The sequence below is a fragment of the Salvelinus namaycush genome, chromosome 2, assembly GCF_016432855.1.
Source record: "Salvelinus namaycush isolate Seneca chromosome 2, SaNama_1.0, whole genome shotgun sequence".
In the NCBI taxonomy this organism is placed as follows: Eukaryota; Metazoa; Chordata; class Actinopteri; order Salmoniformes; family Salmonidae; genus Salvelinus; species Salvelinus namaycush.
In genome coordinates this window covers 32,425,532-32,441,700 of record NC_052308.1, presented here as the reverse complement: position 1 = coordinate 32,441,700, position 16,169 = coordinate 32,425,532, and the positions used below count along the sequence as shown (strand labels likewise).

At 43.3% G+C, this 16,169-nt stretch overlaps 2 protein-coding genes across 2 annotated transcripts; one reads left to right on the top strand and one right to left on the bottom strand.

Moving 5' to 3' along the window:
- Positions 1-1,741: 1,741 nt before the first annotated feature.
- Positions 1,742-10,233, bottom strand: thumpd3 (THUMP domain containing 3). The gene is made up of 10 exons (XM_038969935.1): positions 10,148-10,233; positions 9,578-9,893; positions 6,473-6,550; positions 5,808-6,305; positions 5,420-5,550; positions 5,026-5,095; positions 4,784-4,899; positions 4,528-4,632; positions 4,274-4,397; positions 1,742-2,421 (listed from the first exon to the last, which is right to left on the bottom strand). The coding sequence occupies exons 2-10, from the start codon at positions 9,824-9,826 to the stop codon at positions 2,224-2,226; spliced, it is 1,569 nt and encodes a 522-aa protein (XP_038825863.1). The 5' UTR covers positions 9,827-9,893; positions 10,148-10,233; the 3' UTR covers positions 1,742-2,223.
- Positions 10,234-10,282: 49 nt separating this feature from the next.
- Positions 10,283-12,668, top strand: LOC120025376. Its single transcript, XM_038969924.1, has 2 exons — positions 10,283-10,656; positions 10,897-12,668. Exon 2 carries the CDS (start codon positions 10,905-10,907, stop codon positions 12,618-12,620), a length of 1,716 nt encoding a protein of 571 aa, XP_038825852.1. The 5' UTR covers positions 10,283-10,656; positions 10,897-10,904; the 3' UTR covers positions 12,621-12,668.
- The last annotated feature ends 3,501 nt before the right edge of the window (positions 12,669-16,169 follow it).

The following is a 16,169-nucleotide window of genomic DNA, read 5'->3' as shown; positions in this document are numbered from 1 at the left end:
CAATGCTTGGTTTGTCAGAATTTGTGGGTTTTTGTTTGTCCACCCACCTCTTGAGGATTGACCACAAGTTCTCAATGGGATTAAAGTCTTGGGAGTTTCCTGGCCATGGACCCAAAATATCAATGTTTTGTTCCCCGAGCCACTTAGTTATCACTTTGCCTTATGGCAAGGTGCTCCATCATGCTGGAAAAGGCATTGTTCGTCACCAAACTATTCCTGGATGGTTGGGAGAAGTTGCTCTCGGAGGATGTGTTGGTACCATTCTTTATTCACGGCTGTGTTCTTAGGCAAAATCGTGAGTGAGCCCACTCCCTTGGCTGAGAAGCAACCCCACACATGAACGGTCTCAGGATGCTTTACTGTTGGCATGGCACAGGACTGATGGTAGCGCTCACATTGTCTTCTCCGGACAAGCTTTTTCCAGATGCCCCAAACAACCGGAAAGGGGATTCATCAGAGAAAATGACTTTATCCCAGTCCTCAACAGTCCAATCCCTGTACCTTTTGCAGAATATCAGTCTGTCCCTGATGATTTTCCTGAAGAGAAGTGGCTTTGATGCCCTTCTTGACACCAGGCCATCCTCCAAAAGTCTTCGCCTCACTGTGCATGCAGATGCACTCACACCTGCCTGTTGCCATTCCTGAGCAAGCTCTGTACTGGTGGTGCCCCAATCCTGCAGCTGAATCAACTTTAGGAGACGGTCCTGGCGCTTGCTGGACTTTCTTGGGCGCCCTGAAGCCTTCTTCACAACCGCTCTCCTTGAAGTTCTAGATAATCCGATAAATGGTTGATTTAGGTGCAATCTTACTGGCAGCATTATCCTTGCCTGTGAAGCCTTTTTTGTGCAAAGCAATGATGACGGCACATATTTCCTTGCAGGTAACCATGATTGACAGAGGAAGAACAATGATTCCAAGCACCACCCTCCTTTTGAAGCTTCCAGTCTGTTATTCAAACTCAATCAGCATGACAGAATGATCTCCAGCCTTGTCCTCGTCAACACTCATACCTGTGTTAACGAGAGAATCACTGACATAATGTCAGCTGGTCCTTTTGTGGCAGGACTGAAATGCAGTGGAAATGTTTTTTTTTAGGATTCAGTTTATTTGCATGGCAATTCATCGGATCACTATTCATAACATTCTGGAGTATATGCAAATTGCCATCATACAAACTGAGGCAGCAGACTGAAAATTTATATTTGTGTCATTCTCAAAACTTTTGGCCACGACTATACAAAGCAGGATCAATAAGTTAGCCTGCTAACTTCAATAAACAACCAGAAATAACTGTTGATTTCCTGATTCAACAAGAAAGCTAAAATTCTGTGTTGTTGAGTCAATTAGACCATGCCAATTCCAAGCTCATCTTTCAAAAAAATCTAAAGTTATTTCAGAATATTAGGCAAATTGGCTGACTAACCCCTCTGATGTAAGGATGATACACTGTTGTCATTGTTTATGCAGCTGGGTGATGCATGAGTGTGTGCAGACCTGTGTCATGAAAAAAGTCCATTACATCAACATTAAAGGGGCAATCTGCAGTCGCTTCATCCATTTTAGGAGGACTTCTGAATTAAATAAATGTCCCCATTGATTCTTTAAGAATCTCTTTGGGCTAACTCTTCCCACTTGCAAACCACAATGTGAAAACAACTGACATTTGACTTCAGTCATGGCCATTAACATTTCTTAATGAAACAAATATAAAACGAGGCAGAATTAGGAAGTGCAGTCACCCTTTAATGCATATTTGGAAACAAGTTTTATTTACCATAAAGTCTCATGTTACAGAACCTGCCAACAAGTCAGCAATGGAGTGGAGAGGTGTGGTCATTTGAACTGATTCCCTCAACAACACAATAGGTGTATAAATCAATAGTCTTGCTTACCGACAGTAGCTAAAAGAACCATGGATGATTAATGACTTGCATTTATATAACTGGCACTCAGGTGTAGCTAGACAACTTTTTATAAAGCTGGGTGTTTAACATGAAAAGGAAACTGGTTGTAATAAGCAGGCAGTCAACTTTTTTTCACTTAACCGAAACCTTGTCTGTCTATAACAACACAGTAAAACTTAGGAAAGGTTTCCCTATGAGACACTCACTTTTGGACCTTCAACAAATATACAGCAAAATAGATTAATCAAATAAATAATGGCAAAAGGCCATTTCTATGCCATTTCTAAAGTATATTCTGTATAGGTGGGGCTTAACTCGGTCACTTAACCTCCTTTTCCCTTTCCTCTGCTGTTTTTTCCTTCCCTGGTTGCTCTTCTAGGGGTTCCCTGACATCTTCTGGGGTTTGGCCAAAGATCCCTGCTGTGCGCTTGAGGAGGAACACCCCTGCGTGTAGGCCCCCTACGTTGACCCAGACAGTGTGGTGCTTCCGCCAGAGTCCTCCCATCCTCGATATGGCCTGAGGGAGACAGATGCACCCGGTCACAAGACACTCATGGCACAAAATCATTACATTTGACACACCACAGTATTGCTTGAAGAAACGCCATCTGGCCAAGGGACCACCTATTTATTTATTTCACCTTTATTTAACCAGGTAGGCTAGTTGAGAACAAGTTCTTAATTACAACTGCGACCTGGCCAAGATAAAGCAAAACAGTGCGACAAAAACAACACAGAGTTACACATGGAATAAACAAACGTACAGTCAATAACACAATACAAAAATCTGTATACAGCGTGTGAAAATGAAGTAAGGAGGCAAGGCAATAAATAGGCCATAGTGGCGAAGTAATTACAATTTAGCAATTGACACTGGAGTGATAGATGTGCAGATGAGGATGTGCAAGTAGAAATACTGGTGTGCAAAAGAGCAGAAAAACAAAAACAAATACGGGGATGAGGTAGGTAGTTGGATGGGATATTTACAGATGGGCTGTGTACAGCTGCAGCGATCGGTAAGCTGCTCTGACAGCTGATGCTTAAAGTTAGTGAGGGAGATATAAGTCTCCAACTTCAGTGATTTTTTCAATTCGTTCCAGTCATTGGCAGCAGAGAACTGGAAGGAAAGGTGGCCAAAGGCGATGTTGGCTTTGGGGATGACCAGTGGAAATATACCTGCTGGAGCAAGTGCTACGGGTGGGTGTTGCTATGGTGACCAGAGAGCTGACATAAAGCGGAGCTTTACCTAGCAAAGACTTATAGATGACCTGGAGCCAGTGGGTTTGGCAACGAATATGTAGCGAGGACCAGCCAATGGGAGTATACCTGTATGTCACAGTGGTGGGTAGTATATGGGACTTTGGTGACAAAACGGATGGCACCGTGATAGACTGCATCCAATTTACTGAGTAGAGTGTTGGAGGCTATTTTGTAAATGACATCGCCGAAGTCAAGGATCGGCAGGATAGTCAGTTTTACGAGGGTATGTTTGGCAGCATGAGTGAAGGAGGCTTTATTGCGAAATAGGAAGCCTATTCTAGATTTAATTTAGGATTGGAGATGCTTAATATGAGTCTGGAAGGAGAGTTTACAGTCTAGCCAGTCACCTAGGTGTTTATAGTTGTCAACATATTCTAAGTCAGAACCGTCCAGAGTAGTGAAGCTAGTCGGGCGGGCAGGTGCTGGCAGTGATCGTTTGAAGAGCATGCATTTAGTTTTACTAGCATTTAAGTGACGTTGGAGGCCACGGAAGGAGTGTTGTATGGCATTGAAGCTCGTTTGGAGGTTTATTAACACCGTGTCCAAAGAAGGGCCAGATGTATACAGAATGGTGTCATCTGCGTAGAGGTGGATTAGAGAATCACCAGCAGCAAGAGCAACATCATTGATATATACAGAGAAAAGTCGGCCCGAGAATTGAACCCTGTGGCACCCCTATAGAGACTGCCAGAGGTCCGGACAACAGGCCCTCCGATTTGACACACTGAACTCTAGTTAGTGAACCAGGCGAGACAGTCATTTGAGAAACCAAGGCTGTTGAGTCTGTCGATAAGAATACGTGATTGACAGAGTCGAAAGCCTTGGCCAGGTCGATGAAGACGGCTGCACAGTACTGTCTTTTATCGATGGAAACAGAGTAGACTCAGTCCATACCATACACTAACAACACTAACAATAGATGTTTGTTTGTTCACACAGATATTGGTGTGGACGAATCTAATTTAATAAGACACCACAACGTCCTCTACTCATTCTCTGGTTATCCTGGAATTTACTGTTGATGACCAAGCCTTCAGGTACAGGCAGGTTAGGACACTCCCTCTACCACAGATTACAGAGTCTTACTGTATGTATGTGTGATACATTACCTTTTGAAAGCATTTTTTATCCTGGGTTAGGATGACGGCCTTCCCTGAGCCTGGTCTGGACACCCGGGCCATCTCTCTCAGACAGGGTGGGTACAGGTCCCAGTTGTTCTTCCTGGAGCCCATTCTATAACAAAACCACAGAATGTACACCTCAGCCACGTAAACAATACATTCCATACAGAAATGAGCAATATCTAGGAGGTTTAGTCAATGTTGAGTGTAGGTCCTAATTGAAACAGTACTGTGGTTCCTACCTCTTCCCAAAGGGCATGTCAGTGATGATGATGTCCACTGAGTTGGTTCTCATGGGTAGATGGCACAGGTCCCACTGCACTGTGTCTATGGGCAACCCTGGCGTACTGCAGGGTTGGGGAGTAAATGGAGTAAACACAACTAACGATCAAATGGGTCTCATCACTTTGTCTTGCATTTCTTCTTCAAAGTCTGACTTTGAGCGGTGACTAATTCACATAAAGTAACTTGTGTATGGTTTGATTTGTTGTGTCTCACCTGCTCTTGTCTAGTCTCTTCTTCTGGATGTGACAGATGTTGTTGACTGTGCGGCTCACTGCCATGTCATTGTTGTCTCCGGCCAGGTAGAATGCCTGCTGCCATTCAATGGCTCCCTGATCGAGACAATCAATTACTCAGTAGGCTATACTATCTGATTACTACTTCATGGAAGGCAAAGTCAGTTACCGTAGTCATATTTTCTCTTTTTAATAAAAGTATATTTAGATTCTCCTTCTTACCTCTAAAGGTATTGCTCCAGTTCCACACATGGGATCAAGTATAACATCAGATGCCTGAGGCTTAGAGAGTCTGTCCAATGAAAGAGACACAAATATCACAGTTGTCATTTGATTTTCACAAATTTGAATCAATTAGAGGCAGCATACTTTACATGAAGCTCATTTGACTTTCACAAATTTGAATCAATTAGAGGCAGCATACTTTACATGAAGCACTACAATTGCTGTATGTGTTGTGTATATCAAAATAGGTTGCATCAAGAAATCACAGAACGGGGTTCTTTTATCACAATCTGTATTGCACCCATGTATTATCAAAGTGCAGGCATGAGGTAGAGAGAGCTTTCCGTTTAGCTTGACTGTACTGAGTGTGAATGGAGGGAGAGTAGGAGACCTGAGCATGCCATAGCACAGGGTGGAGCGCAGCGTGGTGGGTCCAAAATGGGTGATGTTTCTTCTGTGGAGACTCTCCTCTGTCAGGGCAATGCCAATCACCACCTCAACGTTATGTATGTTCAGAAGGACCTGCCAACACACACACACACACACAGTGAAATCATAATGGAAACACTTATTTCATTTCACATTATGTGACCCCACCTATTTATTTAAAGGGAAAATATTTACTCTCAGAACTGTTATTCCTACCCTGTTTGTTTTCTTTGTAATGTAATCAATTAAGTTGTCTCTCGCAGGCTTATCTTGACAAGCCTGGCTAGGGCAGAGGAATTCAGTGGGTGCCAGTCCCATTGGAACAGGATGCAATGTTATGTTATTTTTACCTCGATATCAAACTTGGTCATGTCTGCTTTCCACTGGAAGAAGTCTTGCACGGCACCACCAAAGTCCCTGGCGGCCTCGTTGGAGGAGAAGCTGTGCTTGTCTCCTGCTCGGCTGCACGTCACACGAAACTTAAGGACCTTTGGCCCGGGCTCCTGTCCCTCCACCTCCTGCTGCTCACCCAGGGGGCTGTTCTCCAGGTCAGGTGACCCGGTCTCCCCCATCCCACCCCCTTGGCCTGTAGTAGGTGCCTGAGGCTCCAGCTGCAGCTTCTCTATCTCTGCGGTGACAGTCTCCATGGTGTCCGTCTCCACAACGTCTTTGTTGGCTTTGCCTCTATCTCTGAAATCTCTGCCTCTCCGTCCCTTCCCCTTGGGACCTTGGGGCCGTCTATGGGGTCCCCTCTTCTTCTTCAGAGAGGTGTTCAGTTTCCAGACCTTTAGTGCGTTGGTCCATGGCAGCTTGGAGGCCAGCTTCTGCAAGTCCTCCAATGTCTCCTCCTGTTGGACAGAATTAGTAGTGTTTCTATCAAATACCCTAACAGGGAGAAGCATGGTATAAATTGTAGGGGACTTCTTTTATTACCAACATGAATGTTATAATTGAAATGAATGTGTAGGGGCTGTATGAATTCAGGTTGGCTGTGCTGTAATGAAAAGAGATATACCTTTGAGTCTTTAAACTGATAGTTGTCATACTCTTCAACCACAACAAACAGGTTGTCCACAGACCTCAGATTATGGACCTAGAAAGAGGCACAGTTAAAAAAGCTAGGTTATATTTAGAATTTACTCAATGGTACTGTAACAGCCAGGTGAACAAACCATTATGAATGTGTGCAAAATTAATCAAAGGTTTGATGCATTGTATTTTGGCAAATCTGACCACAATTCTATCCTCCTGATTCCTGCTTACAAGCAAAAACTTAAGCAGGAAGTACCAGTGACTCGCTCAATACGGAAGTGGTCAGATGACGCGGATGCTACACTACAGGACTGTTTTGCTAGCACAGACTGGAATATGTTCCGGGATTCATCCAATGGCATTGAGGAATAATATGCTGTTCTGCCCCTGAACAAGGCAGTTAACCCACTGTTCCTAGGCTGTCATTGTAAATAAGAATTTGTTCTTATCTGACTTGCCTAGTTAAATAATATATATATTTTTTTTAATACACCACATCAGTCATCGGCATCATCAATAAGTGCATCGATGACGTCGTCCCCACAGTGACTGTACGTACATATCCCAAACAGAAACCATGGATTACAGGCAACATCCGCATCGAGCTAAAGGCTAGAGCTGCCGCTTTCAAGGAGCGGGAGACTAATCCGGACGCTTATAAGAAATCCCGCTATGCCCTCAGACGAACCATCAAACAAGCAAAGCGACAATACAGGATTAAGATTGAATCCTACTACACCGGCTCTGACGCTCGTCGGATGTGGCAGGGCTTGAAAACTATTACAGACTAGAAAGGGAGACCCAGACGAGAACTGCCCAGTGACACGAGCCTACCAGATGAACTAAATGCCTTTTATGCTCGCTTCGAGGCAAGCAACACTGAAGCATGCACGGGAGCACCAGCTGTTCTGGATGACTGTGTGCTAACGCTCTCGGTAGCCGATGTGAACAAAACCTTTAAACAGGTCAACATTCCCAAAGCCACTGAGTCAGACGGATTACCAGTGTGTGTACTCAAAGCATGCGTGGACCAACTCTCAAGTGTCTTCAATTACATTTTCAACCTCTCCCTGACCGAGTCTGTAAAACCTACATGTTTCAAGCAGACCACCATAGTCCCTGTGCCCAAGGAAGCGAATGTAACCTGCCTAAATGATTACCGCCCCGTGGCACTCACGTCAGTAGCCATGAAGTGCTTTGAAAGGCTGGTCATGGCTCACATCAACAGCATCCTCCCGGACACCCTTGACCCACTCCAATTCACATACCGCCCCAACAGATCCACAGATGACGCAATCTCAATCGCACTCCACACCGCTCTTTCTCACCTGGACAAAATTAACACCTATGTGAGAATGCTGTTCATCGACTACAGCTCAGCGTTCAACACCATAGTTCCCACGAAGCTCATCAGTAAGCTAAGGACTTTGGGACTAAACACCTCCCTCTGCAACTGGATCGCGGACTTCCTGACGGGCCTCCCCCAGGTGGTAAGAGTAGGCAACAATACGTCTGCCATGCTGATCCTTAACACTGGGGCTCCTCAGGGGTGTGTACTTAGTCCCCTCCTGCATTCCCTGTTCACCCACGACTGCTTGGCCAAATACGACTCCAACACCATCAATAAGTTTGCTGACGACAACAGTGGTAGGCCTGATCACCGACAACGATGAGATGGCCTATATGGAGGAGGTCAGAGAAGTGGCAGTGTGGTGCCAGGACAACAACCTCTCCCTCAATGTGAGCAAGACAAAGGAGCTGATCGTGGACTACAGGAAATATTTTCTTCTTGAACTGCACTGTTGGTTAAGGGCTTGTAAGTAAGCATTTCACGGTAAAGTCTACACTTGTTGTATTCGGCGCATGTGGAAAATAAAGTTTGATTTGATGCCCACACAAAGAATAATAGGCTTTTTATCAAGCATTTAAACTAGGCTTAAATAGCATCTGTATTTCATCATATTCACAACACTCGTGTAATAGTCATATTAAAGTAGCCAAAAAAAATGGTTTTGCAATACTCGTAAATCAAAATGAAAGGATATTGACTAATTCTGCAGTTACAGTAATAGGAAATGTAGGCTGGGTCGTTCCACCGATAGAGTGCTTTTCGGGCAGTGTAATTTAGTAAAAGAAAACTAATTATTTCACCTAATTTTAACATTCTGTCATAAAGTACACATGTTCAACTTTATATAAAACATGTTTTCCCATCTCAAGAGGTTAAATTAAGAAAAATTACAATTAGTGCCAATTAAAGTAACAGATTTGACATAACAGGATTGAAATGATCATAACTCCCCCTGTGACAGGGGAAATGGAAGCTTGTTGTGTGGAACAGGGAGGGGCAATTGAATGCAAGCTTCACATTTTTTATATATATTTTTTTCCACATTTCTAGCCTATCTATCTATGGGTAACAGGGTTGACGTGTTATGCTCAACCCACTCAGTTTTCCTCCACAAAATGGCCAAAAAGAGCAGAACCAGCTCACCTGCATGTTTCTTAAAAATAAAAATAAATTTCACCATATTAAAACGAGAGTTAAGTTCACGTAACAGGGTTGACCTTAAAACGTATTTACTAATCACGCGAAATAAATCATAATCTTCAGAAATGACTTTGTTGTTTTGACACCAGGCATACCCTGGTGTGACAACACGTCACAACAGGGTAAGCTTACACAAGCTTACCTCTAATGGGGAAAAATGATGGGAACCATTTCCTTGTATGACCGCTGGGTTTTATGGGTATTATGACTCATACTGTGGTACTCTATACCTTCCATGACTAATTAAAATCATAATGACATTTCTTTAACTTGAGGTTTGGGTGGCAAACCCCTTTTCTTGGGAACCCAAGTAGGAAATGGTTGTGTTACGTCTACACCTATTATCTTCTCTTGTGGTAAAAGAATAGTTTGGCAGATATTTTCAAAGTGATTGTGAATCTCAGTTAAGTGGCTTAAGTTTCCATATAAAATCTAACAGAGAGACTTACTGGGAATGCCATCATATCCCAACGACATGGGATATTTTACCGTGGAATGTGTGAAACCTATCTGTCGGCAAAGCCAATGGCATCTTACCTGTGAGAGCTTATCTGTGGTTATTTGGAAGTATATTCGACCGCGGTCCTTGCTTATTGTTGCATCAGCCCCAATCTTCTCCTGGACTTCCTCTGCAGCAGTGTTTTCAAACCCTGTGGGGACTGTTGCTCCAATGGTGACCGTAATGACCTCACAGTCTGTCTCCCCATCACTGGCAGACTGGCTGCTTGTTTCCACACCCACCGCCAGGGGGCACTGCTGCCCCTCACTACTGTCTTGTGAGGACATGGCTGCCAATCACTGGATAAATAATGCACTTTGATGTTCCCAGTGACTACAAGAAGCAGGAATGTACCTGGAGAAGATATATAGAAACACCATTGTACACAAATAGTGCAAATCACCACGGGGTTACTGTAGGCCAAATCAATAAAAAAAAAGCGAACTCTATTCTCACAGCTTGACTGAAATATTTTCTCAGCAAGCACATATCAAATATCTGCTATTATGGCTAGCCAGCTACTTGGCCGAAGCTACTCTTGTGTCAAAACATTTGGGCAACATCTATCAGCATTCCTTTTAATCAAATGGTTGTTTGATGAAACCTACCGGTGTTTTGCTGTTTAAAAGCTCAGTTCGTGGCTTGCTCACTGCACTCTCATGCTTCCTCAAACAACTGCAAACGGAAACCCATGTGGGTAACAGAAGTACTTCCGGGTTACAGCAACGAAATAAAAAGTTCCGCGTTTCATATTCCTTTCTGATTTATCACTAGTTGTGGATTAATACAAATAGGTCAGTAGATAAATGTATTTTCGTTGACGTGTTATTATTATATTATCATGGATAAAGTTGCTTAACGAACATTATATAGCTGTATCTAATAGCTTGTATAGCAGCTGGTGGCAAAAGGTACATTTCCGGTAAATTTCCACGAAAATTTTCAACGGACTGTTTGTAATGTTGGGAATTTTAAAAGCACTTCTGTATTTTTAATGTGGAGAAACACGGTCCTCTTTTTGAAAGGAGCCATTCTTTATACTTCAGCAATACATATATTATATTTGCTACATCAAGACAGGATACCATTGTTAACGATATCCTCCCTAGTGAGTAAGGTAAGTTAATTATGGGTTTGATGGATCATCTTGTTCTTTAAATAACTACACACGTACCTATTTCCACACAAGCTAAAACATATGTATATAAAAACATTTAAAGCCCAATAGGCTAATCATACTTCCAACTTATTGTTTTATTTATTTCCCAGTGCATACTGTAGGCTACCTTTAACATTTAATATTGTTTCATGCTGTTATGTGTTGGCTAATTTAAACATTCCCACTTTATTTCTATAGGGGGAAGAATGCCACGTTTAGTATCAGATGTGTGGAAGCATTTCACCCCAGCCATTAACGACGATGGGAAGACTATGTACATGTGCAACTACTGTACAAAGCAGTATGTAAAGAATGCCACAAAGTTGCAGGTGCATTTAACCAAATGCAAAAATGCAACATTATATCAAAGCGCACAAGAACCATTGTTCTGCCATACAATGGAAGACCATAGCCAGAAAAATGCTGATGAGTGCCTGGCTCGAGCTGTATATGCCACAGGCTCACCCCTCATGCTCAGTGAGAATGTGTACTGGAAGAGATGTTTCAATGTTATTTGCCCTGGATACTCTCCTCCGAACAGAGATGCTCTGTCTACTCATTTACTGGAAGCTGAGTTCAACAGAGTGCAAGGAAAGGTGAAGGAAACAATAGAGAAGGCAGACAGTGTTGCTGTTGTCTCCGAAGGGTGGTCAAATGTACAAGGTGATGGCATCATAAACTACATAGTCTCTACTCCTCTACCATTGGTTCTCAAGACAACAGACAAAAAGGACAACACACACACAAGCACGCACATTGCTGATGAGCTGAAGGCTGTAATCAATGACGTTGGACCACAGAAGGTGTTTGCTGTTGTTACTGATAGTGCCGCAAACATGAAGGCTGCCTGGGCACAAGTGGAGGAGGCCTACCCTCACATTACACCTATTGGGTGCATGGTTCATGGGCTTAACCTACTCATCAAGGACATCATGAGTTTGCAAACAATGGAAACGCTATACAAGACAGCCAAGCAAGTTGTACAGGATGTCAGGAGCAAAGAGGAAGTGTCAGCAACATACAGCAATAAAAATACAAAGAAAAATAACTCCACACTGAAGCTGACCTGCAACATTAGATGGGCTGGGGTTGTCACCATGTACAGCAGCCTTCTGAAAGACAAGGAGTCTCTGCAAGAAATGGCAAGATCACAGTCTGTGGAAATTGAAATCTCCATCAGGAAAATACTGCTTGATGATGTGTTTTGGGAGAGAGTGGTTCGCAATCTTACGCTACTCTCACCGATCGCATTTGCCATTGATCAGATTGAAGGAGAGGATGCTGTCTTGTCAGATGTTCTCAGGCTTTTTGCTGATTTAAAAGACAAAATCAGCACAGCCCTCCCTTCAGCCTTGCTACTCAACACAGAGGAGACGGCAGTTGTTCGATTTCTGGAGCTGTGTGGAGAGTTTTGTATCAAGCCAATTCACGCAGCAGCATACATGCTGGATCCAAAGCATATTGGGAAACAAATACTTTCTGGAGAACAGATCAACAGCGCATACTATGTGATTTCTACCCTCTCACACCACCTCAATCTTGATGAGGGCAAAGTTCTGGCAAGTCTGGCAAAGTTTTCTACCAAGCAAGGCCTTTGGAATGGGGATGGGATATGGCAATCATGCCAGCACATTTCTCCCTACACCTGGTGGAAGGGTCTCTGTGCATCTGAGGCCCTGTCACCCATCGCCTCTGTGATCCTTCAGATCCCACCAACATCAGCAGCTTCTTTGCGCCTCAGAGCATTCTTTGGGAAAACCAAAAGAAAGGTGGGCAACAGTCTAACAAACAACAGAGTGGAGAAATTGGTGGCTATTAGGGCGAACCTTAACCTTTTTGAGCCAGGAACAGAACTAGGGTCCAGCACACAGCTTCAGAGTGACACAAAGGAGGAAATGGACATTAAATCAGAGTCTGAGTGAACAACTAAGGATGAAAAAGGGGCAAAATATGAACAACGAGCTTAATAAGTGGACATTTTTTTTTTTTTTTTTTTTTTAGATGCCTTTTTTGGGGGGGGGGGGGGGGGGGGGGGGTAGGTGCACATGAGAAATAATTTGAAGTTTATCATTTTGTTAAAATAATGTTTTTGGGATGGATAATTTGAGCAATGTTACAAAGTAGGCTACAAGTACAATGTTAGGCTACTGTTGGATTCTAGCTTGAAATATACTTATTCATGTTACCATACCAGAACTTATTGATTACTTTACATGTATAAGGAATGTATATGTTAGGGTCAATGAAGGGTACAGAGGAACTTTGTGTGTGGAGTTTACTGAGTTTACTTGTGTGTGGAGTTTACTGGGTGATATGGAAAGTTACTGAGTGAGAAAAGGGGAAGTGCAGAAAGTTGATATTCTGTTCAAATATGTTATTGTTCCTAAGGAGGGAGGCAAAGGGCAACAGTAGTCTAGTTTTAGTACCTGATAAGGCAGGCCAGTTGCTGCGGAACCAGGACCATGAGGGATGTGGAACTCAACTCGAGATAAGGTCAACAGTTGAAGAGAAAAGACACTGCTGGGAGGGGGGCCACAGAGGCCCACCATGAAGGCCATCTGAACACAGTCCTATCTCACGCACACATATTTCCACACCCATGAGGGTCCTAGACTTAGGCAGGGCCATGACAATACCAGTAAGAGGAACCTACTATGTTTCTGCCTAACAACATACACTACTTTTCTATCTTAGACATGCAAGGAGATGACTCTGCCTAGTTGCAAGGTATAAAGATGGGCTTGTGTGACTTGTATGTTGTCTTTGCAGCTGTATGACCCAGTGGGTGAATAAACTTGGTTTGAGCTTTTCCTAGTTGTTCGTTTGAGTTTTTACTCTGTTCAGAACCTAGCACTACTTAATTGAAGTTCAAAACCTAAATAAATCCTGTTATTTGTATGGAAGAGTAAGTCTTATTTGATGACAAAGAGAACAAAAGAGTAAGTCAGTGTGCAAAAATCCCCACAAAAAGTCCCATGGTATTTTTCCCATTTGGAGATTTCCCAGGATTTCACAACCCTGGGCAAATATTATAGGAGGCATGCCATGAGTTTACAATAAATCACCAGAAGAGGGTGGTAGTGAACCACAGGTGAATAGCCTAGATATAGGCCTGCAGAACTGGCAAGCAGATAAACAGTCGACTGGAAATTAAAATATTGATTTGTTGGTTGTCTGATTTGAAGAAAACTCCAACAAAGGATTTCACATGTTACAGTGACAAGAATGGGATTATACCACAAATAGCTTTACATGCTATAGGCCTAAAGTTATTTGCAATCTATCTGGATGTGAGCAATAACTTAAAGTTACATTAAGAATACCACACCTGGCCCTTGCCAAGCCCACCAAAGAGATTATTGGCTAAACCCAATCTAAGGAAATTGTTTTGCTATACTTCATTAAAAGCAGTTTTGTACTATAAACATTTTCTAGCCTTCCTAGAAAAAGAGGGCTGAACAGGCCCCCATTAACATCGACGGGACTGAAGTGGAGCGGGTCGAGAGTTTCATGTTCCTTGGTGTCCACATCACCAACAGACTATCATGGTCCAAACACACCAAAACAGCTGTGAAGAGGGCACGACAACTCCCTTTCCCCCCCAGGAGACTGAAAAGATTTGGCATGGGTCCCCAGATCCTCAAAAAGTTATACAGCTGCACCATCGAGAGCGTCCTGACCGGTTGCATCACCGCCTGGTATGGCATCTGACTGTAAGGCACTACAGAGGGTAGTGTGTAAGGCCCAGTGCAACACTGGGGCCAAGCTTTCTGAAATCCAGGACCTACAGTTTAAGTCGGGAGTTTACATACACTTAGGTTGGAGTAAGTAAAACTCGTTTTTCAACCACTCCACAAATGTCTTGTTAACAAACTATAGTTTTGGCAAGTCGGTTAGATATTGTACATGACACAAGTAATTTTTCCAACAATTGTTTACAGACAGATAAGAAATCAGCCAAGACCTCAGAAAAACAATTGTAGACCACAAATCTGGTACATCCTTGAGAGCAATTTCCAAATGCCTGAAGGAACCACGTCCATCTGTACAAACAATAGTACGCAAGTATAAACACCATGGGACCACGCAGCCGTCATGCCGCTCAGGAAGGAGACGCGTACTTTGGTGCGAAAAGTGCAAATCAATCCCAGAACAACAGCAAAGGACCTTGGGAAGATGCTGGAGGAAACAGGTACAAAAGTATCTATATGCACAGTAAAATGAGTCCTATATCTACAACCTTAAAGGCCGCCCAGCAAGGAAGAAGCCACTGCTCCAAAAACCACCATAAAAAAAGTCATCTACGGTTTGCAACTGCACATGGGGACAAAGATCGTACTTTTTGGAGAAATGTCCTCTGGTCTGATAAAACAAAAATAGAACTGTTTGGCCATAATGACCATCTTTATGTTTGGAGGAAAAAGGGGGAGGCTTGCAAGCCGAGGGAACACCATCCCAACCGTGAAGCACAGGGGTAGCAGCATCATGTTGTGGGGGTGCTTTGCTGCAGGAGGGACTGGTGCACTTCCCAAAATAGATGGCATAATGAGGGAGGAAAATTATATGGATATATTTGAAGCAACATCTCAAGACATCAGTCAGGAAGCTAAAGCTTGGTTGCAAATGGGCCTTCCAAATGGACAGTGATCCCAAGCATACTTCCAAAGTTGTGGCAAAATGGCTTAAGGACAACAAAGTCAAGGTATTGGAGTGGCCGTCGCAAAGTCCTGATCTCAATCCTATAGAAAATGTGTGGGCAGATCTGAAAAGGCGTGTGCGAGCAAGGAGGCCTACAAACCTGACCCAGTTACACCAGGTGGGAAGCTTGTGGAAGGCTACCCGAAACGTTTGACCCAAGTTAAACCATTTAAAGGCAATGCTACCAAATACTAATTGAGTGTATGTAAACTTCTGACCCACTGGTAATGTGATGAAATAAGGCGTCTACTACGCCTGTTGCATTCGGCGCATGTGACAAATAAGATTTGATTTGATCACCCTAACTTAACACTGAGAGGGTGAAAATGAATACATGAGTTGAAATTCTAAAAAGAGAAAAGAGAGAGAAAGAATAGAAACAACACCATGGCAGCCTGTATCACAGGACTGGGTTTCTGTCGTCCAGATGGGATTGTTTGTTGCTCCCTGCTGCAAGGGGGCTGGAGGGGCTGTAGCTGCCTGCCCACCTGAAAGATCCCTCCACCAAACATGATCCTCTGTTTACCCTCACACACGCCACTTTGTCAGCCATTCCACACACACACACACACACACACACACACACACACACACACACACACACACACACACACACACACACACACACACACACACACACACACACACACACACACACACACACACACACACACACACACACACACACACACACACACACACACGCTCTCACTCTCACCCCCAACCCCAAACAAGAAAAGAAAGGGGGTAAAATATAGAAAGAATGAGAGATA